At 42.8% G+C, this 24,697-nt stretch overlaps 1 protein-coding gene across 2 annotated transcripts in view; it reads left to right on the forward strand.

Annotated features, from left to right (window-relative positions):
• The first annotated feature begins 7,623 nt into the window (after nt 1-7,623).
• Nucleotides 7,624-24,697, forward strand: part of AGPAT5 (1-acylglycerol-3-phosphate O-acyltransferase 5) — a 61,565-nt gene continuing 44,491 nt past the window's right edge. The window contains exon 1 of one of the 2 annotated variants that reach the window (XM_052809317.1): nt 7,624-8,048. In XM_052809317.1, coding sequence (XP_052665277.1) covers nt 7,830-8,048 — 219 coding nt within the window. In that variant the 5' untranslated portion in view covers nt 7,624-7,829. Of the gene's footprint in view, nt 8,049-13,958; nt 13,992-24,697 lie in introns of those variants that run through there. The other variant, XM_052809318.1, reaches the window with a different exon arrangement.

The following is a 24,697-nucleotide window of genomic DNA, read 5'->3' on the forward strand; positions in this document are numbered from 1 at the left end:
CTTTGAAGAGATACTTGAAATTATTATGTCTGAGAGGAGGAGCTAGGTGTATCTCACAAAGAGTAAGTCTACAGCATATTATGTCCTCAGTTTTACAGTCCACAGTATATATGGGAGATTGTCCTTCCTTATTATACTGCAGCCACCTTTGAGAGAACAACACTGCTCTTTCTTTTCTTTTTTTTCATACTGTTCCTTTCAGAATGTCTTCTCAGGTGGAATGCCAGTGGTCCTGGGTGTTCACACCTGGCTTATCACTTTGATTCCAGTGGTCTTGGGTGTTCACACATGGTTTATCATTTTGATTCTCCCTTTCTGGTTGCTTGGTTCTTATCTCTCCAAGCAAAAGCATTTGTAAAACATGAAATAATTATTCTGTTCTGTTCTGGGGAGGTTTTCAAACTTAGGGTTTAAGAAGTTTACAAAACAGGGAGAGTCAAGAAAGAAACAGGTAATATGAGAAGAGATTTAGAAAGTGTAGCATAGAAATAAAAGATGGAAGAAATCAGATTTGTTTGCTCCAGGATAAAGAAGACTGAAAAGAATTCAGGGAAGAAGTCTGGTAATAACCTTCATGAAAGATGTAAAAGACTAACTAGGTATGTTTGAGCTTTTCTTAATGCAACGGGCCTAAAGCTGATAATCTCTTGAGATGTGTCAGTTTTGCATTTATATGCTTTTGTCTTAAGACAGAAAGTCATTACCAATGTCACCAACAGACATTTTGGGCCTGCAAATTTACCGTCAGTGCCTTTGAGCATTGAGATGGTTGTTTTCATGCATATACCTGTATATAAACTGTTTTATTTTCCTTTTCTTGAGTAGTTCATTGCAGGAAACAGAGATAAAGGTGGCCTATAGCCAAAGAGGGGGCAACCCTCTACCCTGTTACATCTATTCATTCACAAATTACAGGTGAACATACATAGAATTGTGACTTTGTGCGTGCATCTTCTACGCAGTCTCTGACTGCTGTCTGTCTCAGATTATTCCTTTGGAGATGAACAGAAATTAGTTTTGCTGATGCTGGATATATTATTAAAACATATATATGACCCTTTTTCTTTGGTGTTACAATGTCAGGTAAGGACATCACCTTCCCTTTACAGGGTGAGGGTATCACCCACTCTTCACAGGAAGAGGGAATAGGTAGAGTGAAGATCAGCCAACTACTTCCAGCTCTGTTCTTACACCAGGGTCCCCTCCGTAGGTGAATGGCTTGAGCAATGTGCCTGGCGTTCTGAGACTGGAAACTGTGACGGAAGTATCGGAGGCAGTGAAAGGACTAACTGCAACTGCTGTGTCAGTCTTCTTTCTATATGTTTATTGCTTCTTAAACAGGGGGCTATACTTCTCCTTGTCTTATGCACCCAGCATTAAAGCAAAAGACAGTCCGGCTCCGAAAAGCTGACTAGAGAAGGGTAACTTTGCTTTGCGGAAGACTCTGTTATTTCAGAATGTGGTATCCTTCTGTGGGGAACAATACCCTATTTAGAAAAAAAAGGCGTGAAACTGTGGCTTCAGGGAACTGGAGGTGAACTGCCCCAGAGCCCTGAGCAATGGGAGTCCCCTCGCAGCAGGCTGCCCCACAGCTGTGGACACTGAGAGCTTCAGCTATCAAGGAAGAATGAGCCTGGAAGCCCTGAGAGCCAAGGCTCCCGGCACTTCCCAGATCTCTGCCAAGGAACCAGGTCAGCAAGCTGTCAGGAAGCTGGGTAGGGTTCTCATTGAAACACTAGATTTTGATGAGTCAGCAAATGCTCAATTAAAAACATGTCAGAATTTTTCCAACCAGCTCTACTCACAATCTAAACAAATAAAGGGTGTGGGGAGGAAATACTGCCCTTATTTTACACCAGAGGGACTGAGGCAGAGAGATATGAAGTAACTTATGTCAGGTGCTATAGAAAGTCCACAGTCAGGAGGCAAACTTAGATTCCATGCCGTCCCTTAATCACAAGAGTATCCTTCCTCTAAACTTAATTAATTTGCCATTACAACGACCTTGTGAGATAAGTATTACTTTCATTTTATAAACGGGAAACCAAAATAACTTGTACAAGAGCAGATAGGAAGCCTGTATCTGAGCCAGGACTTGAACCCAATGTTCCTAAAGCTGCTAAGCTTTAGTAGCAAGCCTACCTGTTTCTTTCATGGACAAGGTACACTGACAAGATAAAGTCAGTCTTGAATGACGTTACTTACTTACTTAACCATACTAATTGCAGCAATGGTATAGATTCCCACAGCAAAATACTTCTGTCCTATAGTCTTGTTATACTGAAGCCATACTGTCCATACAAAAATGCTGTTTTACTATGAATAAAGCCCTCATATGTGGTTGTGCATAGTACAGAACTAAAACTTTAGACAGAATGAGATAACTAATGCTTCCCTAAACACTCATATACACAGTTCGACTGGCTTTCCTGGTTCTGCTAAACACGAGCAGCTATACCTAGGCACGCTACATAAGCTCTTTTCCCAAGTCTTTTGTGATCCCAGGTTTCTTAGGCTTCTCTAGGTAAATATTAACTCGTTCTTCAGCTGGATTTCGATTTTGAACACAGCCCTAATTGTAGGCAAGAACTGTAGCATCACCTGGTATTAAAGTCAGTTCAGTTTTTATTAACAGATTTTCATTTCAAATGTCAGAGGGCTTTTCTTTGTTGTCTCGTCTTTGCCTATTTTAAAATTGGGGGTTGAAATTTCCTAAACTGAATTCTTTTAGGGAATATAGCTATGGAAAATATGCTATTCTGCTGGCGTTAGTATCCTCATAACCTTTTTCTTTTCTACTACTTTTGGCCTTTGAACAGGAATTTGAAATTTGATAAGGTAGTGAGTAGCATTTAAGCTATGGACATGTCTTCTGCTGCTACTGTGAAAAACGGCTCAAATTTGGCAAAGTCACAGACCTTTGATAAATCTGTTTGCAAGTGCATAATAGAGAACCCAGAGTTTACCACCTAAAACACACAGATCCTGTTCTCACTGAGCAGGCTGTATAGATGCTGTCCTTTCTGAGAGACAGCATGCTTTGTCCCCTTCGGGCTGTCCAAGGACCAGCTGGAGGGCCACGGTACCTTATTTCTGCCATTCTCTCAGTGCTCTCCCTGCCTGCACCCAAGTGTCACGGAGGAAGAGGCCACCCAAGTTGCATACAAATGGAATGAGAGCTTGACCAAAGGAGGGGAAAAAGGCAAAGCTAGATCTGCTGGTCAAGAGTGAAGCTGTGGCTGAGAATTGTTGAGGAAAGACTGGACTGTGACCAAGTAGGCAGGAAGTAAAAATTAGAATCACTCGAGCAAGGAGACTTTGACATACAGAAGAGTGGATAACAGGATTAGGAGCTCTCAAGGGAAATTAAGAGCAAACTAGGATTCACTAGGAAAAAAGAGACTGACATTGTGTGAGAAAAGTGAATGGGATGCACAGGAGTCATGGGAGTAGAATTAGCTAGGTTTGCCTGGGAAGGAGATTGGAAAAAAACATGTAGAGACAGAGCAGAGCTGAGAACAAAGGATGCGTTTTGGAAGGGAGACTGAGAGTTTGATGGGTGAGGGCTGGAAACAGGGGAAGGAGAAAACTTGGAGGCAGATGAAAGGTGATAAGGATCCAGCTTGATGCAAAAGAGTGTCCGTTAAAACACTCTTTCCTCCACTGTCTGTAAAGAGTCTTGAGAATCACCATTTCTCTAGGGTCATCAAGTATGTTTTAGAATGATTGGCGAAGTGTGTTTCTCCTCCTTTACTAGTTCGGTTTATTAAATGGTGACATATTATACTAGACCTGTAGCAGAGAATCTGCAAGTTATTTTTATGGATAAATCCTATAAGAGTTAACATAATGTCTCACGTGAAATTTTGGGATTTATTTTTGGTAAAAGAAGAATCACTTGCAAAGTGAAACTTTAAAAGTTAATAAATGCCATAGGTAATTCTGGCTATGCTTGCAAGACATAGAATAGCTTTCATACGGGGAAAAACTGAGTAAAATTCAGTCTGGAAAACAGGCAGCCTAGAGGGGATATTACAGAGATCTGTAAAATCATGAATGGCACAAATAAGAGAGTAGAAAGGGATTTTGTGTCTTTTTCAATACAAACTCTAAGGTACTTAAAATGAAACTACAATGAGGCAGGTTCAAAACAAAAGGAGATGATTCTACTGCTTGCCAAAGGATGTTGTGGAGGCTAAAGGCCAATACAGTAAAGGGAAGAATGGATAGGTACATGTAGGATAAATTTGTTGGTGATTACTGCTGTATGTATAGAAGTCATACCTGGCTCTGTACCCTGAACCACAAATGGTAAGCTTGGAGAAGGCTGGGAGAGCATGGGACAAGTTTGCCCCATCCTTACTTCTTCTGTACCTGCCATTCTTATTGACTTGTAGAGATAAAAAGTATAGCCAAATCCTCAAGAAGAAATTTCATAGGAGGCAGAGAAGAACTGAAACTTGCCTCAATTAATGTACAGCTGAACTTGAGCTTCTCTCTCACTGCAAGGGCATGATGCAGAAGACTGTAAATCACACCACGAACACAACCATGCCCACTGCCACCCAGGGATGTAAGATGGAAAATCCTGCTGTGGGCCATGGAATTAGCTCAGAACACAAGCTGGCCCATTGTGGTTCCTCACCATTTTCTGGTGGTAAGAGACATGATCTCTGGGCAGGACACGAGGGTGAGGAATGGAATGAGCAGAGCACAGGCATGTAGGCATGTGTTTTGGGTTTGTGTGGCGGGGTTTTGGTAGCAGGGGATGGGCTGCAGGGCCGGCTCCTGTGAGCAGCTGCCAGAAGCTTCCCCGGCTCCAAGTCGGACCTGCTGCTGGCCCAGGCCGAGCCCGTCAGTGACGGTGGTAGCGCCTCTGGGAGAATAGAGTTAAGAAGGGGAAAAAACCTGCTCAACGGCAGCCAGAGAGAGGAGTAAGAATATGTGAGAGGAACCCCTGTGCAGACACCAAGGTGAGTGAGGAAGGAGGGGAGGAGGAGCGGGGGAGGAGGGGATGCCCCTGCAGCCCGTGGTGAGACCAGACGGCAGGCTGTCCCCCCCCAGCCCATGGAGGGGAGCAGGGGAGCAGATGCCCACCTGCAGCCCGGGGAGAGAGGAGCCCACGCCGGAGCAGGGGGATGATGCCCCCCAAGATGGCTGGGACTCCAGGGGAAAGCCCGTGCTGGAGCAGCCTGTGCCTGGAGGACTGCAGCCCAGGGAAGGACCCACGTTGGAGAAGTTCATGAAGGACTGTCTCCCGTGGGAGGGACCCCACGGTGGAGCAGGGGACGAGTGAGGAGTCCTCCCCCTGAGGAGGAAGGAGCGGCAGAGACAAGGTGTGAGGCACTGACCCCAACCCCCATTCCCCGTCCCCCTGCGCCGCCGGGGGGAGGAGGGAGAGAAAACCGGGAGTGGGGTTGAGCTGGGAAGGAGGGAGGGGTGGGGGGAAGGTGTTCTAAGGTTTGGTCATACTTCTCATTATCCTTGTTTTGATTTAATTGGTAGTAAATTGATTTTGTTTCTTCCCCAAGTTGAACCTGTCTTTTGCCCATGACCATAAGTGGTGAGTGATCCCTCCCTGTCCTTGTCTCGACCCACGAGCTTTTCTTTGTATTTGCTCCTCCTCATCCCACCAGGGCCGGGGGTGGAGGAGTGAGTGAGCAGCTTCGTGGTGATTTGTTACTGGCTGGGCTTAACCCACGACAGCATGTTTCTGAGGCGAACCAGCTAGATGTTGTACAGCCTTATGTTCTGTGTGAGGGGCAGCCACGAGTCCCATGGGACAGAGGCACAAGAAGGAGCCCTGCAAGGCCAGAGTCAGGGATGGACAGCAACTACTACTGGTCTCACCTGAGGTTGGAGAGGATTGCATGATTCAAGGAAGCCTTCATGCCCTAGAGCAAAAGCAGAGAGATGCAGAAGGTTATGGCCACTGTTAGAGGAAAGGCACACAGCTAGAGGACCTGTAATCTAAACTAGTCTACTTGCCTAAATTAGTCACTTTGCAAATTAGTGACTTACAGACTGCTAATTTACATTTTCCACTCCTGATCACAGTCTCATTAGCCAAACACACCTAGTTGCTCTGAAGCCTAGCCTCTCTCTGCAGTTGCCTTTGTGAAGCAGCAGGTCTGGATCCACTCTCCAACCTGTCCTGCCATTCCAGCCACACCAGAGTGCTCGTTCCTGCATACCTGGCTCTGCTCTGCTGGCATCAGCTTTACCTTCTCTTTGTTGTGTCGGATTACTTTCTCCTCCCTGTAGAGTGGTGAATTACTTTCTCTTCCATGTGGCCATGTCATAGGCATCACAAAACAGAAGCCGCCTCCTCAATTTTCTGTCCAACCTAGCTTTGCTTGGTTTAGAGCAGAAAAATTCCCTGCCAAAAGAGACCATGATGGGGAAAGTGCCTCTATTCTGGTAGTCCTGAGCTGAGGGTAACATATGCAGTTACTCAGTGAGGACAGAAATGTACGCACTGATCAGGATGGGGAGCCCTGACAGAACAGCTGCCGTGACCCCTCCTGCCCCCACTTTCTGGAGGGGGGAAGGAAACAAAAGACCATTTAGTCTTGTCAGGGACACAGAAGCTATGCTGCATATCAAATAGAGTTCTCACTGCAGAGCTCAGGACCCCCGAGGTGGTTCGAAGAGAACATTGCCACAGTACTTCAACCTAGTATCATTCCCCAGGCTTATTTTGCTGAACTATTCAGGATACAATTTCCAACGCACATTAAAAAACAGCTAGCACGAGGTAAACAACAGCAAAGGGCAAAGCTTGTCCCAGTTAAAGCCTGGCAAAGGAAACAGATCGTAGAAGGTATTGAGCATCCACTTCTTTTAAAACAATGAGATCTTAACAAGCTTCAGGATAAAACTTTTTTGAAAACAAGGAATAAATTCTTCACTGTGGGCTAGAGCTTAGTAAGAAACTCCCTCTGGGAAGGTTATTACACTGCTGTTTTCTGCAAGACTTCTTGCATTTTCTTCAAAAGCAGCTGGTGCATCTGGCTGCTGCTGTCACCAGCTTGTTGGGGGTCAGAGAGAAGAGGCCGCGAGGCAGGCAGCTGCCAGCTTTTGCGAGTACCTGGGTGAGCGAAAACGCAAACTGGTAAGCACGAAACGCGTACAAACCCTGCCCATCGCTGTGGTTGTAGCTGGCAAGATTGACAAGTACAGTTTTCTTAGTGCTCCACTTCGGACTCAGGGCAGAAGAGGGGGGCGAGTAAATTTTCTTCTAACCTATGCCACGTTAAAACCAATGCTAATTACAGCGTATCCATGACAAGCGCGGGTGCCTCACTCCGCACGGCGCCGAGCAGCCCTCCACCGCACCGCGAGGGAGCAGCCCGGCACCCCCCACCCCGGCGGGCTGCCGTAGCCACTTCTGCGTGCCGGGGCCCGAGTGGGCTGAGAGGGGGCCGAGGACGCAGCCCCGGGCCTTGCTCGTGGGGAGCCCCGGCGGCGGGGCAGCCCCGGCGGCGCGCCCGCTCCTCGCAGGTGGCGGCCGAGGCGGAGCCAGGCGCCGCCCGCCCCTCCCGGAAGTCGCCCCGCGGCCGCCGAGGGGCCGCCTTCCTGCCGGCGCGGCTCCTCCTCCGGTGGAGCAATATGGTGGTGGAGGCGGCGGGGGGGGAGCCGTGAGCCGGAGCCGGTGCCCGCTCCCGCGCCTCTCTCCCTCTCTGCCGGCGGCCGCCGCCGCTGCTTCCCCGCCCGGCCGGCGGGTCTGCTCGGCGCGGCGGGCGATGCGGTCGTCGGGGCGGCCGGGCTGTGTGTGAGCGCGCTGCCCATGTGGGTGTCCCGGTGAGACCGGGGGGGGCAGCGGGAAGATGCTGCTGTCGCTGGTGCTGCACACCTACTCCATGCGCTACGTCCTGCCCGCCGCCGTCATGATGGGCACGGCGCCCACCTACGTGCTGGCCTGGGGCGCCTGGCGCCTGCTCTCCGCCGTGCTGCCCGCCCGCTTCTACCGCGAGGTGGACGACCGCCTCTACACCATCTACCAGAGCATGGTGCTCTTCTTCTTCGAGAACTACACGGGCGTGCAGGTGAGCCGGGCGCGGGGGGGGGGGGCGTGTGCTCCGGCCTGGCCGCCCCCCGGCAGCCAGCAGCCGTGGGGGAGCGGCCGTCGGCGATGCCGGGCCCGCGGCTCTGGGCTGGGCGCCCGGCCGGCGCCGGCTCCCCTTTGCCTCTCCTCAGGCCGCTGCGGCGGGCGGGAGGCAGCTCGCCTGGCAGGGCCCGTCCGCCGCCGTGTGAGGTCGGCGGGGAGGAAGCGGCCGCCGCTGCCAGCAGGTGCGGGCTGTGGCCTGTCCCCGGCGGCGGCGGCGGCGGCGGATCCGCCGAGGAGAGTCTTGTTCGGCAGCCGCCGTTGCTCCTCTGGTGATGCTTTTCACGGAGTGTTGGTGTTGTGTTCGTTTTGCAGGTCGGGAAAACGGAAGGGATGCGACACCGGTCGTGCTCTGCCAGCACTCGAATGGCAGCCTCCTTTGGCCACTTGAACCCTGTGGCCTGTGTTGCACATCTGTAGTATTAAATTGGCAGCAGATAAGAAAACTGTAGTCAACGATAACCGTACTGAATACACGTACAAGTTTGTAATAAACAGATTATTTAACGTCTAAATTATTACCGCTTCTCAGTTTTCACGCAGTCTACCCCCTGTCAGTCTCTGGCCCTTAAATTTTGTATCAGCCGTGGATTGCGGTTATTCAGTATCTCAGAAACTGAAGTCCAAGGTTTCAGGTTAATAAGTTGGGATCGGAGGCCTCTCTTGCGTGACCAGAGGGGTATTTGCATTCAAATAATAATACTTCACCTATCTCACGAAGCGTCAGGTGTTTGAAAGGTTAAATATTTGTCTGTAATTTGAAGAGTAAATAAGGAAACTTTTAATTCTGTGCTTAAAAAATAATTACGTAAATGACAGGTGCTCACTGTGCCTAAACCTGACTTTCAAAGTTATCTGAATATACAGAATTGTATTTGAAGTTAGTGTCATCTGTAGGTGCTTGAGAGTAAAGAATAACAAGTGCTTACATGTTGATTGGCAGGTGACAGGACTGATACAAATAAGCCCTTCATATTTACAGCTAAACCATTTGTCCACTCTCTTATGAAGCATTTATTTCAAAATCAGGCTAGGTCTCCCTAATTCCCACTCTTGAGCAGCTGTAGGCCTCACTTCATCCCAGCTCTCATGGAAACCCCCAAAGCTAGCTAAAGATAGAAGAATTGCAGTTTGACATCAGGCTAAATAGAACGGATACAAAACAAGTGAGATCTTACTTAAGTGGTAATTAGTTTTTGATTCAGCTTGTAACTCCTGTAACTTCACTCTTGTGTCTTGTCCAAATTAGTGAACTTGTGTTGCGATTTACATCTCTGTTAAAAAAAAAAAAAAGGAGGTAAAAGGGAAGCGGATTAAGTACTTACTGTTTTATCTGCCTTCTTTTTTATGTAGTATCTTTAATGCAGATATCTTGATGTCTAGTAACACACTTTGGTCATTAGCTGCTGAAAGTAGCAGTATAGTAGTTATATTCAACCCATTCTAAGAATGAGAGCCAAAAATCAAGATATAAATTATAACAGAAAACTTACTCAAATTTCCTAGAAATAGTGTGCACTGAGTAGCAACCACTTTGAACTTTTATCATATAAGAACTTTACCACATAAGAACTTTTATCAAAAAAAAATGCCTGTGACATAAAGGTACAGAAAGGAAAATGCTAACCAAAAGAAACAAAAAGGCAGCCATCATCTGTTGACTTCTCTTTTCTTTTATTGCATTGATAAACTTCATCCACACACAAAAAAAAAAAAAAGGTGGGAGACAGTACAGGTGATCACTTAGGACTATTAAAACAGAGGTGCTTTGTCACAGTAAGCAACAGACTATGTTAAGAGGAGATGATATATGCAAAGCTGAAATAAAGGATAACAGAAACAAATAAGAGAGTCCACAAAACCAATGTGGCATATGTCATAGGATAAGTAAAATAATAACTGAGGCTGAAAGGTAAATAAAAACTTGGAAAATATGATACATGGGTAGAGAGGTAAGAGGTAGAATCCTTAAAATTCATGTATCGTTTAACTGGAAGATATCCCCCATTTGTTTAAGGAGGAGAAACAGAGTGTCCTTTCAGACCTGCTCTTGCAAACACTGAACACATTTAACTTGAAAGTCACAGTGGAAAGTTAAGCATGTGCCTGAGTGTTTGAGATTGGGATGGTAACGTGAGAGCTACTGTGAATTGGCTGTTTTAAGGCCTGTAATTGGATGCAGAAGTGTAGCATCATTAAACTTAATCGCTTAATCCAAAAAACAGTGCAAGAATAGTAACTTGCGCGGCTTCATAAAGGCAGCTGTAGGGCTTTACCAGCATTAAAGCATCATAGTAGCCATGGGCGGGAGAAGTTCAGCATCTCTTTCAGATCTGTTAATTTATTCAATCGATTGAAGTGTGTTGGGTTATTTTTTTGTGACTGGATAAATGGGAGGCCAACAACCTCATCCATCAGAATACTGGAACTTGTTGCGTAGTCTCACTGAAGTAATTAGGATTATACAGATGCTTAAGCGACTTACTGAATCAAAGCCTTAAGTGACTTTCTTAGGACTGCCACTGTCTTACCCTATACAAGAAGTCTTTAATGTTATGTACATTCTTTGGTTTATTATGCTTGGAGTGTTTGTGGTTTTTCAATACGATACTCACAGCTGCCTTAGGGTGTTATTTGAGATGTCTGATCTTAAAATACTAATTTTGCTGAAATTCCCAGTAATGTGAGTGGGGCCTTAATAGAGTAAAGTTGGTTTGGATCATAAATGTAGATTATTTTTTGACCAAATGAAATACTAGTGTATCTTGATATTCATTTTTAATTTATTTTGTCAGGAAGCGATGTTTCTGTGTATCATCTGCTGTTGGTCCATCAAGTATCTATATCTGTCTCCCCCTCACGACCGTATGCACAAGCATTATTTTTCTTCTTTTTTTGTTCTCCTTGACTTGGATGTTTTTAGCCAAGTTTATTAAAGCAAAAACTCTAGTTCATGCTAGGGAGGCGTTTTATCTTAGTAGCAAATTCTTTTCAGTTGTGAAATGTAACTAAATAAGGTGATAACCTGATCTGCATGACAGAAAATCTTGGAAGACTAGTAATTCCCTTTCTCTTAAGTATTGGACTTGAGATCTAAAATAATTACAGAACTACAATTGCTGTGAACCCTTACTGAGTATTTATGTTCTAGAGAGTGGCTCATGAAGTAACTGTAAAAGTTTCTTACTTTCTCATACTGTAAATACTTCCCCTTTTTAAATTTTGGGTCACACCTGTTTAAGTTTTCCAATAATACTAGAATTCTGTTAATGAATTGCCAAAAATAGCCCTTTTGGTGACTATCATGCAAGAGTCGGCTGTAGAAAATTGAAGAACCAGTATTTGGAGTACAAAACGCAACCCAGAACGTACCAGTCCTGTAAATGAGGTAAACTGGACAAAGCCAGTATGACTATAAAGTAAAATCCTATGCTGTGTAAATTTGTCAATGCAATTGCAGTTTAGCAAATATCCATGAATTTTATTAAGGAGCTATAAATATATAAAATTAATTCCTATGCGGTATTGTGACAGTGCTCTTCAACAATCTCCAGGATTATAAACTCATAGTAATGAAAATTTGTAAATGCAGTCCATTTGAAGGTGGCATAGAGAGAATGGCCCTGCTTTGGCCTTATGTCGCTTTTGATGCAAATGCAGTTGTGTTGCTTCCCACCTGTCCTGCTGTAAGCTGCAGAAGCACTACAGTAGTCTTTTCTAGAAAGAATACATATGAGATGCTTGAACTCTATGTAAAGTGAGTAGAAAGTCTTAGAGAGCAACGGATGTTAATTTTATCAGTGATGAGCCAAAGCAGTCACTGACACAAACAGGTGCAATTCAAGTGCTTTGCAGGACTTGCATCTGCTTGTGCTAATAGTTGATTTGGCCCCAAATTTCTAAATCAAGTAGCCTGTGAACTGTTGTTGTGTTACTGCTTTTGTCTTTACTGTGTTAGGGAAGTCTGCTCTCTTAAATTTCATGCAGACAAAAACCAGTTGCATCTTACCATAGAATGTGAAAACCAAAATGACTGCAAATACACCTGTGATTAGGATGTTTGAAGGGCTGAAAGAACTAGTAATTCAATATGATGAATGCTGTCATCTCTCTGTGACCCTTAGCATCTTATCCCAGTTGCTGTCAGGGTGATGAAATTAATGCCTATTGTGTTTGTGCACATGTTTCAGATCACATGGGGACTAAATGTTCTTCAACATTTTTTTTTTGTAATTGTGTTTGATATTTTGTATTGAGTGGCGGTGAAGAAATAATAAAGAAATCATCACCTCCATCTGCTTCCTAAAGGATCGTTTTCCATCTGAAAGGTTTTGACAATTGAATAAAATCCATGACTGAATTAATGTGCATGGATTTTGTTCAGTGCTTGCATCAGCTCTCTTCCCTACCCCCGCTTCCTGCTGAATAGGAGTTTTTGGAAGTGGTGCTTTCATTAAAGGCATTATGAAATTCTGGTTTTCATTGTCATTACGGGAATCTGGAAGGGGCTGTGAGAATCAGATGCTACCTCAGTGTTGTTTAGCAGAGCTGTAGTATTTCTAACTATTTTAGAAAGTACAAGAGATCCCTTTTACACAACGCAGTGTGCTTTCTGCATTGGTATTGAAGCTTGGACTTGCTGTGTCCCAGCAAGGTTGAAAACTACTTACAATTAGAGCAAATTAAAACTTTGTGGGGACACTGTGCTGCTGAACTCTTGACAATGCTTTCCAGTGGAGTAGAGCCCCTGCTGTGTTTCATGTCTTGGCTTCCTAGGAAATCTGTGAGAAGAGCTCGGTGTCTGAGCTTGGGATAGACACTTAGTCTTCTAGCTATTCGCCAACTTGCATTGGAAGTGAGGGCTATGAGGTCTGTGCCCATCTCTGTTCCCAGGACAGCAGCATTCGCAGACAAAGTTATCTTTACTTACTCCCTGCTTTCCCTTTTGAAGCTGTTCAGCCATCCAGCAGGTAATTCGGGAGGGCCCAAGGTGGAGGTGGGAAGTAAAAGAGGCAGCGCAAGTCTAATGGTCAAGTTGCAGCGTACTCACATCAGGGAGGTGCTTCTGGTTGCTGTTGGTGAGGTGAGTTGTCATTTTTTAGGAACCTGGTTCTTGCCTCTCCGCAGTGGGGGAGGCATCATAACCAGGCTTCATCAAGACAGGGCGAAGGTTTGTCTTTGAACTGCTTTCTGTCGGTAGATGTGAGTGACAGGGTCTGACTCCCCTTGAGGTGAGGACCCATTTCCCGTGCAAATGCCATAACTGGAAGGTCAAAAGGAGACATCACTTCTCACCCTTCTCCAGTTGGGTTTGGGAAGAAGGTGCTGACAGTTGTGTTTTGGCATGAGCCTGTTTTTATGAACCTGCATTTGAGTTCCCTGAGCTCTCTTCCCAGTCTGGCAGCTCAGTGGTGGGAGAATACTGGGATGGTATGGGAGCTGAGTGGGAAGGTGCAGAGCTGCAGGCAAGGCAAACCTCCAGGCTTGGGTGGGAGCTGAGCAGCCTCCAAGGGCTTTGGCTTTCCTAGTTCATTCCACGTAGCTTGCAGCTGCCAACTCTTTTTAGCACCTACTTATGTTGCTGCTTTGCAAAACTATGTTAGCTGTTGGGAGGTGTGTTGAGAGGTTAAGATTATCATAACTTGTCATTTATTTGTGATGCTAGAAATAATGAAATGAGGGACTTGGGGGAGCGGTAGAAATTTGGGGATTGGTGCGGTGCAAAGATTGAAAAGAAACTGGAGAACGTAGTGAAGTGAATCACTTCTGTGTGGTAAACTTTTGTAGGAAGGCCAGTGAAATTTTTCTGCAGTGATACTGGCTCCACGAAGACGGCTTGCCCTGGCTCGTGTCATTAGAGATTGCAATGCACAGCTGTCTCCAGGCATATATGTCTTTTATAGTATACAACAAAGTCCTGTGTGTTATTGTAGCAGAAATTAAGTGATACCTGCTAAGCCTGAGGGATGCGGCTTTCAAATTGAGATGGATGCCTAATTTTAGACTCTTAATGTTCAACTGTGGTGTGAGGCAGCAAAAATAGATACATTAGGTATGTAAGCTTTGTGCTCTTTCTTTTTTAGATACTGCAAAAGATATCTATTTGCATATACCTTAATTTTTGTTCTGTCTGCCTTCGGCTGTTCATCGGCATATCAGCTACAGTTCTGGTGTGCTGCAGATTTGGCTCTGGGGCAATCTGGAAAGAATTTAGTATGGGGAGATTCCATATTTGGTGCTGGTCCTGATCATTCCCCACCTCCTGCTCGATATATGAAAAATAAAATAAATAAATTAAAACTGAGGTCCGTTAGCATTTTTAGAAATCAAGTATCAGCTACCTGAACCAAAACTGCTGTTTGGGTTCATAAATTAGAAGTTTTGTGTGGAGATTTGGCTGGCATATGTTGTCTGATTCGCAAGTCACAAATTAATCTGAATTTTGTATCAGCCTTACCTACTGCAGTCTACAATTTAAAACTAATATGTATGTTTACATTTTAAAGTTAGATACATGTATTTACAAAAATCTTAAAAAGTCAAGTATTTGTCAGGTAGGAGAAGCTAAGGAGTCAAAGGGCAGGTTTGAATGCACTTACAAATTCTGATTCCAAGTACTTGGCCCAGGAAGTTTTACAATCTCATGGTTTGATTTTAAATTTTTCTGTTTAGATATATTTTAATTTGAATACCTTAAGATTTTTAGTATATTCAGTTCTTAATATAAGTTGTCCTGATTTTGCATGATTTGTTGCATTTGAAAATACAAATGGTATTTATCATTTTTTTTTAAATTCCACTTTTTTTTTTTTTTAAACCTGCATGAGTTTTATACACTTTCCTCTTTTTGCATTTAACTGTGTTTTGGTAGATACTGAGCCATGGAGTTTTACAGTGTTCTGCCATGCCCTTTCCTTCTGCTTACATAATATGTCCAGATACTTTATGTAAGGATGATTGTTAATTGAGAAGTTTTTTCTCCTGGTACTCCACCATCAGACATTGTTCTTGCTAAGAGGAGATTCTGTTCATAGTTAAACATTTGACTCCAATTATTTCAAACTGTTTACCTCAGGCTTACAGGGTATCCTTTTTTCCTCAGTTTTAGTTGTTTTAGTTAAAGTAGGCTCAGATGTCGGGGATTTTGACATTACAATTATGAGGAAGCATATCTTCTCAGGGGAAAAATATTCTTTAATCTTTGTTCTGTCAATTTGAATTTATGCTATGAAGAGATTTGGGATAAAAAAACAGGGGAGTTATTTTCTTCTTTTGTTCATTTCACTTCTGTCACATATTACTTGTCATCTTCCCTTTTATAACTAGCTCCTCAGTGTGGGACTAGGAAATCATAGAGTTTATACTAGTTTGATTTTTAAATGTAAAATCAGCTACCTGTGATTTGGTCGAATCTGTATTTGAGCACATAACTGGATGTGAAGAAAAATAATTATTTTGCGTGACTTTGAACTGTATTGTGTTAGTTGCACTTATTTTTCCTCTGGAACTTAGGGATTGACTTGCAGAGTTATCCCGTTCCATTTTCTAATGCTGCTTGGGAATCTGAGGGCACGCTTATTTCTTTTTGCGTAAGCAAACCTAGTGCACAGTCCTGAGCAAGCTGCAGGTGAACTGGCTCATTTACACGCTGTGGTGGTGAACAGATATTAGAGTGATTTTAACAGTGGCTATTTTTTGAGGCTGATTCAAGTTTACTGTGTTTAGGTCTAGAGCCAGATTAGTTGCAGCTAGCTCAGATACCCCCCTGCATGTTCTCTGCTGCTGTGTAATGATTCCTTTGCCTCACCTTGAAAGTCCATAGTGCTTAAATTCTAAATACTTATTGAAAGTTATGTGTGGAAGAGCTTTCAAAAGTCTTACTCCACAATCACAAGCAGAGGACGTAGGGGTGTAGAGGTTTCTTAATCATACCCTTTCCCATGCGTGTCGACTCACTGATAATTTCACACCAGTTCTGTCTGTACTTGATAAAAACACTTATATGAGTATTACAAATAAAGATACGATCAATTCCTCCTACGAGTCCTTGGCATTTAGAAGCAAAGTTCCTATTATAAAGAGCTCTGGCTAGAGGAACACTGCAAGCTTGCCACAAGGTTTCCTGCTTCTGGCTGGTGTGAGGTGCACAAAGAATAACATTTCCAGAATGTGCTTAATGTACCAAGGCACCGTAGCTGCTATTTTGGGGGGGTGGTCGGGATGGGACATGGACATTATGTATTTTCCACTACAGAAGAGTAATAAAGTAAACAATAGCTACATTAAATGTGGGTCACTTTTTCCTTTCTTTTAAGTAAATTACAAAAATCTGCAGGAAGACATCTTCAGAGATGCCAAAGGCTTATAAGGGAGACTATTCCTCTCCTAATGAAACAGGTGGAATACTTCTTTCCACTCTTGTGCTGGAAGGCATGGTCAGGTTTTGCATGATACCAAGATGTCAGATGTTCAGAAAAACCCTCCTGTTGAAATCTCAGCTTATAAATAATCTCCTTTTAGATGTGCTCTATATATTTGAAATATGTGCAGTACTTGCTAAAAAAAAAAAAAGTAACTACTGGTGATTTATGATAAAAGTTATTTAGATGCTCTAACTTTGACTTTCCCAAGTGGTCACTGATTGTAATTGTGGGCCGCTCCATGGTCCATGCCATAGAACCACACTGTAATCAAAAGCAAGTTATTTGCAGAAGGAGCCAGTAAATTATTTAGGCACTGAAAATAGGATTTATTCAGAATTTAGATGGCAAAATCTTAAAATTATGTTTATGATAAGTCCCGCTTTTTTCTGTCACCAAGACTGAAACAGTTGAGTTATACAGATGCCTTTTTTTAAGGTTCCTCAGATGGCTAAGGAGTACAGGCAGGAATGAAGTAATTGTGTGTGCTTAAGGCAAAGTTCCCAACCCATGTATAGCCCTGATCAAGCAAAGCTCCTGAATCTACATAGTACTGCCAAATGATATTTAAGTTAATGCTGGCAGGACTGGGGATCTCAAAAAAAAGTTTTAGCTCTTCCCTCTCCCCGCCCCCCCGTTTAAACAAAGAAACAAAACCCCAAAAGGAATAAATTATGGTACCTCTCTTTAACTTAATGAGTTAGAGCACAAACTCAATTTACAGGATGCATCAGTTCAATTCTCTCTACATGCACATAGCCCCACCACTTCTTTGAAAAAGGTGATTTAGCGGTTTGTTTTCAGAAGAGAGGATCCCCGCTCCATAGATCTACCTTCTTACAGCAGTGAGCGGTGTGTTAGGACGGGACAGAATTTAGGATCTGCATCTGCTTTCAGTAGGCTAGATTCTGGCAGTTCAAAGCTGGCAGGCTCACCGTCACAGATTTTGTGAATCCCCTTCTGCAGCACTGAGCTCACTTAGAAGCCAAGAGCTTCTGCTTCTGGTTGATGTGCCATGGGTAACCACTGGAGTGGTTTTGTTGAATCTAGTCTGGGGCTGTTGTTTAAATAAGCATAAACTAACTGAAATTGCCCCAACTTATGTGATATTGTGGAAACTTATTTTCTCTGAAATTAGCCTTTTGCTCAGATTGGATATTCCAGTTACTGCGGATATTTCCCAGAACTTCTTTGCGCTACCATGTTCCCCCTCTCTAAATAATCACCACCTGAATCACCCTCTGATTGAGAAGTTGCAAAACTATATACATCACTTTCTAGGTAATGTTAGACTGGTGTGAGTGAAGTGGTTTGTGATGTCCTGCTCTAAATCACCATCTGAAGCTTTGGGGAGGACTGCAAGGAAAGGTGCATAATGCTCATGTAGGATTAAGTCCTTCACATTTCAGTCCTCTCTGCAGCATCTGTGAAAGCTGCAGGCAGGTGGGCATTGAAAACAAAACTAGTCTGGTCAAACGCATGGTAATTAATGCTCATCTGTTGACAAGTGTCTCATTCCTTTTGTAGGACTGGGGAGGGTTGTGGGTTTTTTTAGAATTACTGTTAAGAGTGTTCAGAATAACAGGAGGGAATGTTGGCATCATTTAGCCTGCTGCTGCAACTAGATGGTCTGAGTATATACTTTTTAGTTAAGTTTTCTCTGTATGAAACTCTTTCAGCTTTTGCTCTAAAGTAAGTGTGGTAGCTGTTGCTGGTTTTGATTTCCTTCAATAAGCTGATGGCAGTGAAACTATCAAGATTTTTCTTCAGATGGCCTGCCTGCAGTGAAAATTACTTAATTCATTATAAAACTCTAGAAAATTAGGCAACTAATTTCTTACAGCCTAAACATTTGCAAGTCTTTTTTATGCTCAAATACAAAAAGTAGTCAAATATGCACGGAATAAAAGACTCTAAAGCTGTATTTTTACTGACATAGATATTATAAAATTTATTATTAATATATGTTTTCATTAGCTCACAAGGTGACTGCATTTCCTTTAAGATTTTATTGATTCTGATTCTGCTAGAAGGAGCTTTCCCTTAATTCAGGGGTCAATTATCTTTAATTCATCTGAGAAACTGTAAAGCCTTTACAGTCAGCATCAGAACTAGACTTCTATACATGTAGCTAGTGCCATTGAATGAAGCATAACCACTCATGTTTTTAACAGTTTGTCAATTTAGACCATAAGACTAAAAGTTAGTATGAAAGCAGAAATGTACACACTTCATATTTAACATCAGATGATATGATTCAGTCCTGCATAATCCGTAGAGGTTGCTAATACGGTCTTCTTACAAAAAGGAAATAAAATTGCAGTAACTGTATTTTTTGAAGTTTTCTGCTTTCTTGTTAAATCAAATGAATGATTTATAAAAAAAATAAAAATAAAATTGAATTACATACAGGAATCTTCTTGGTATTCCCCAGAGCTCAGTCTCTTGGCAGTGGTTTTCTTCACTGAACCCCAGTAAAATACATAGCTGCAGAATATTTGAGTGAACTCTGGGCTTTAATAAAATGGATTGCGTTGTGATTTTTATGGTTTGATGCTGAGCCTGAGCAGCAGGCTTCAGACTTGCACAATTATGTGTTGAGCAGATAGTCTCTTTAACTAAAGAGGTTATGAGGTGTAGCAATAATATGACGATTACCTAAAAACTGTATGTGACCTAAAGGTATTTTTAGAAAAAGGATACTTAAAGATAAACTTGTCTTTGGGGTTTTTTTGGTTTTTTTTTTTAGATCTAGAGAAAAAGCAACTAAAAGCTAAAACGTGAAAGTCCTTTCTCCTGTCCTATTCATATTCCTTATGCTGTAGGCAAGTGAAACGCCTATCTGTTAGACACAAATAAAAGTGCTTCTCTATCTTCCGTGAAGAAAAATAAACATTTGAAATTCTTATAGTAGGACATCTGAAAACCTGAGAAACTTGTCAGCACCAAGTACAAGCTCCCCATTTGTATCCTGTCTTGAGCCTGCTTCTTCTCAAGCAGGGTAAATGGATTCTGTGATCTGAGGTACTTTCTCTAGAAGCTCAAAGGACTGGTGGTATCATCAGGCAGGTTTTTAGACTAAGAGAGAATTTAAACAACTTCCCATAAGATGCCTGCAGCAGTGCTGCAGAAGTCAGCTTGCACAGGGTTACATGTTGACTTCAGAAGCCGTATCCGGTAGTTGCTTTTGGTGGTTTGTTGATGCAAGCTCTACCCTTTCACAAAATTATATCTAAACTTTTTAACAAACAGATGAGAAATACATTCTAGGACACTCTTTATTTTAACAAGCACTCAATGTCGTAGTAGTGCCCAGCTAATAAAGATGCTCTTGTCCCAAAGAGCATGCAGTCCCAGTTATAAAAGTAGTGAGGAAGAAATGGCAAAATGAAGAGAAGTGCGTGTTGTGAGGATAGCACAGCTGAGTATATGAAGTTTGCTTGGTTGTTCTGTTTCTCCTGTCTTCTTCCAGAAGAGGGAAGGAATGTTCTCCTGCTTTTATCCTTCTTTCCAGTTGCTATGGTCTAAGCTTGAAGCTGACATTTTTCCTGATCGGAATGCTTCACCTTCTTGGCAAAGTGCCCCAGTGCACATCAGTTTTGTTGAAGTAACAGCAAAGAAGGGAGTATCATGCTGCAATTCACACCTAGTTTCTTTGAATAGAGAAGGGAGGAGGCTTAAGTCCTCTCAGGAACCCAGAGTGAGTGTGCTGGTAGACATGTGATAGGACATCAGATGAGATGGCCTGTGTTTTTACCACCAATAACCAGCTGTGTTGCCTTAGTGCCACTGGAGCAGAAGTGCCACATCTGCTTGCAGGTCAGCTCCTGAACTGCTCCCATTATCAGCCACATCCAGTTATCATATTAAGGTAGCCTCTTTGCTAGGAGTTTGATGTGATCACCGGTTGACCTGCAAGTAGGTCTTCTGATAGCATGATTACTTTTACCTCTTGAGTTATTTTTGTCATGGCCCTGTTTACTGAGCTGATGTAGCTAGGATGTGATTAAATTATCTATTTAATTTTCTTTGGTATATACAGGTTTCATCAGCAAGAAATAAAACTCTAAATTGGGAGCATCCACCTTGTTGCAGTGAAAACCTATGCAAATTATGAGTTAGTCCGGTGTGGCTGTGGTGCAGGACTGTTTTACATTGCTACGTGACCTACTACGTTAGCACAGCTGAATGTGTTGCACTGGAAGAAGCAGAGGCTGCTAGGGAAGCTGAAACCGGTGTCACCAGATCACGAAAGAGTTTCCATTTGCATGCCTAGATCAGCCTGTCACTGAATTAGTAAATTCTCCCGTCAGGAGAACTTGCTGTAACTTTCTGCCAGTGAATCAGAGCTTTCTCTGGCCATGACACTCTGAGATGTGTCTTGTGCCCGCTGAGTGTGTGAACAGCTTCGTGTGTGGCATCCAGGGAAGCTGGGTACCAGTCTTCCCACAGAAGGGAATCTAACAGCATCCAGTTTCCTTTATTTGAGACCTCACTGAATTGAGTTTGCAGCACTGCTATGTAAACAGATGTGAAAGACCCATATTAACAGTAACTGTATTACCCGTTCTCATGAACTGGGCTATGAAGCAACCAAAACATGGCTAAAAGCACACGTTTTAATGTTCTGTACCCAAGTAATGTTTGCAATGTTAGACTGTAAATCTGCATTTTAAATACTTTCCCTCAAATCTCTGCTTACTTTGGCTTGCTGTGTTGCTCTTCCTTTTAACTTGTTTTCTTTGCTTGACTTCATTGTGCCTTTTTTTTTTTTAACAAAGCAGCACCTATTCAAATGAATAGGTTCCTCACTTGCTTCATTGTGGCAGACAGGACATTTATCTTCTCAGTCTCTCAACCTGATACGTAGGTAGAATGTATGTATACTGTGGCATGTGGAGAGCTGTGCATAAAATATGTGAAACACTGGGTACGTTAGCTTCTGAAACTGGAAATTGCCTCCCAAGCATGTCCTGCACTGCTTCCCTGGTGCTGGCTAGTGAGCGCCCTGCAGAGGGGAAGACCATCCCGTCTGGTGCTCTGCAGACCCTGGGAACGGCACCGTTCTTCTGAGGAGGACTAGGGGTCTCTTGGCTGCTCTCATCTCTTCGGGTTGCTTCAAAAGGGGCGTGCACCCAACCTGGCACTGTGGTCACTTGTTCCTGCATTGCTGTCCCTGGTAAAATCACTCAAGTGCTTGCCTTCGCTGTGGTCCCGAGATCTCTTCTGCACCAGCAGACTGAGAAGGAGCCAGAGGCTGCACAGTCTCTGCAGCAGGGAATTCTGCAGTTAGCTATGAAAAACAGCAAGGAGTTAGAGGTTTTCTGGAGACCATGAAGAAGAGTACTCTATCATTTCCCTCTGCAGCTATAATATACATTAGGTGCTGTGGTTCACCTAAAAGTGTCAGATTGCCAGAAATTGAAGGCTTGACCTGAGGGGACTCTTCCCCTGCTTATCCACAGGCCCGTGAATTCTTCAGACATCATCTCAAAGGGAAAAGGGCAAGGTTTCTGCAGGATTCAAAGCTCTTAACTGTTAGCCCTCTGTTGTGTAAGGTCTATGAGAATTTCCAGAAACACAGCAATAAAGCAAAAACACTTCATTCTCAGAAGGAGAGCTGGGTGGCTGCCCACAGAGTAGGTGTCTCCTGTGAAATCTGAAGAAGCCTCTAGAGAATGCAGGTTGGAAGTTGCCATTCTTACCTGCTTGTAGTAACAGTATCATAAGTTTGTAGCTCTCAGTTCCTAGCTGTGAATGTCTGATACATGAGTAGCTATTCGCTGGCCTTTCATGAACTGTATAAGCCTTTTCTTGAGATTACTGAAATGGTCAGTGCTGAAGTGAATGATGTTGCACCTAAAGCTGTTGCATCCTCTTAGGCTGAGCCATCTGAGCAAACAAAATAGAGTTTCCGGATTTTCTCACTCCTTCCTTTGCTTTGAAATAAAATATCCATTTTTTCTGTGTTTAATGAGAACTAACTATAAATAGGAAAAGATAGATAGATAGATAGTTTTTTTTTTTAGTTCTGTACAACAGTATAGCTGTGTGTTTTATCATAAGTAAAAAATTTTGGTCCATTACATGTAAACATATGTAACTGTTATGGTAAGACGTAATATTGTACATAGAAATTGCTTACAGTACCCATGAGTGGGTGTCCCTCTGGGATTAAAAAGTGAACTAGATCCAATCTTACTGAAATAAAAAATAATACAGATTAACTGTTACATTTGGCAGACACAATCATATGTGTGTTTTTAAGGGAATGGTCCTGTATATTTGTTTTTACTCATGCAATATTCACAAGTGAATACTTTGAATTGTGGGTCTGATTACACTGAGATTTAGACTTTGTACATTAAAGTGGAAATTTTTACAAGTTGAAATCATAAATTGTGTATTTCAAATCCTGTTTCTTGTGTGGGGCAGCTCTTACAGTGTCAAGGGCAGATTTTGTTTTCCTCTTGTTCTTATTTTCTTACTGTCCTGGTTTCAGCTGGGATAGAGTTAACTGTCTTCCTAGTAGCTGGTACAGTGCTATGTTTTGAGTTCAGAGTGAAGAATGTTGATAACACTGATGTTTTCAGTTGTTGCTCAGTAGTGTTTAGACTAATGTCAAGGATTTTTCAGCTTCTCATGCCCAGCCAGTGAGAAAGCTGGAGGGGCACAAGAAGTTGGCACAGGACACAGCCAGGGCACCTGACCCAAACTGGCCAACGGTGTATTCCATACCATGGGACGTCCCATCCAGTACAGAAACGGGGAAGTGGGGGGCAGGGATTCGCCGCTCGGGGGACTGGCTGGGTGTCGGTCGGCGGGTGGTGAGCAATTGCACTGCGTATCATTTGTACATTCCAATCCTTTCATTATTGCTGTTGTCATTTTATTAGTGTTATCATTATCATTATTAGTTTCTTCTTTTCTGTTCTATTAAACCGTTCTTATCTCAACCCACGGGTTTTGCTTCTTCTCCCGATTTTCTCCCCCATCCCACTGGGTGGGGGGGAGTGAGTGAGCGGCTGCGTGGTGTTTAGTTGCTGGCTGGGGTTAAACCACGACACTTACATTTTACAAAAGCACAGATAGCATTCAGGACCTTCTGGTTTAGCGATGGGCCTTTTCCCTTCCTCTAAAACAGTCTTTGCCAGAAACTGCATAGTGGAGTCTTAACTTGAAGTTAAAGAAAACAGTATTTATGGACCTAGTGTGTAACACTGCTGGAAAAGTGTACACTTGAAAAATGAAGCTCTAACTCCATAAGTGAGAATATCAAGATAATTTTTTATTTCAGTGGAATTTTTGCACCTGAACTGTAATATCAGACCCTCTGACTGCTACCTTGTACTAAATAGTGTGTGGTACCTAGAGTGTCAGCAGTAAGGTTATAAATTCTCCTGGAACTTTAATGAGAAAATTACTCCTACAGCAAAATCTTGTTTGAATTTCTTGGATACTGTTCAGAATATACTTGTCAACGGACTTGTTACAAATAATGTTCAGTTAAAATTTATTGTGCATGCCTTTTTTTTTTTTTAAATCAAATAAGTAATGTTCTCTTTACTGTATGCTGGATGATCTCTTGTTCACATAAGTATTGAATATCTCAGTTTGTCAATATCTGGTTTCTTGCCTTGAAAACAAAATTTGATCAACAGTGCAGCTGCATTTTCAAAGAAGGAACAGCATGAATTTAAAACATACAGCTTTATGTGGGTTTTTTGCCTGGCGTTACCCATCTAGTATCACAGGCTAACTCACAGGTGGGCAGATTTTCCAGAATTGCTTGTAGACACCTTCTGATATTAATCAAGATCTGAATATTCGTTAGATCTTCCTGATAAAATTCCCAGATGGTCCAGACTAGGGAAGTGGTGATAATAAATGGCTAAACATTCCAAGTAGTGCTTTGGGTTTTGGTGAATGGAGTCACTTCAAAGAAGAGTGTATGTTTAATACAGCTAACTTCTAGAAACAAGGAGTACAGCCATTCATATTGGCAGACCAAGGAGAGAAAGCTACCTAGAATGTACTAGTTGGAAGAACTAAGCTTCATTAGATAATGAAAATATTTATTAAAGGTAATTAAATGGCTGCATGGATTCTTCCATTCAGAATTGGTTTAATTCATTTCTCATTTTATATTTGAAATAAAAGTAATTGAATT

The sequence above is a fragment of the Harpia harpyja genome, chromosome 15 (assembly GCF_026419915.1).
Source record: "Harpia harpyja isolate bHarHar1 chromosome 15, bHarHar1 primary haplotype, whole genome shotgun sequence".
NCBI lineage: Eukaryota > Metazoa > Chordata > Aves > Accipitriformes > Accipitridae > Harpia > Harpia harpyja.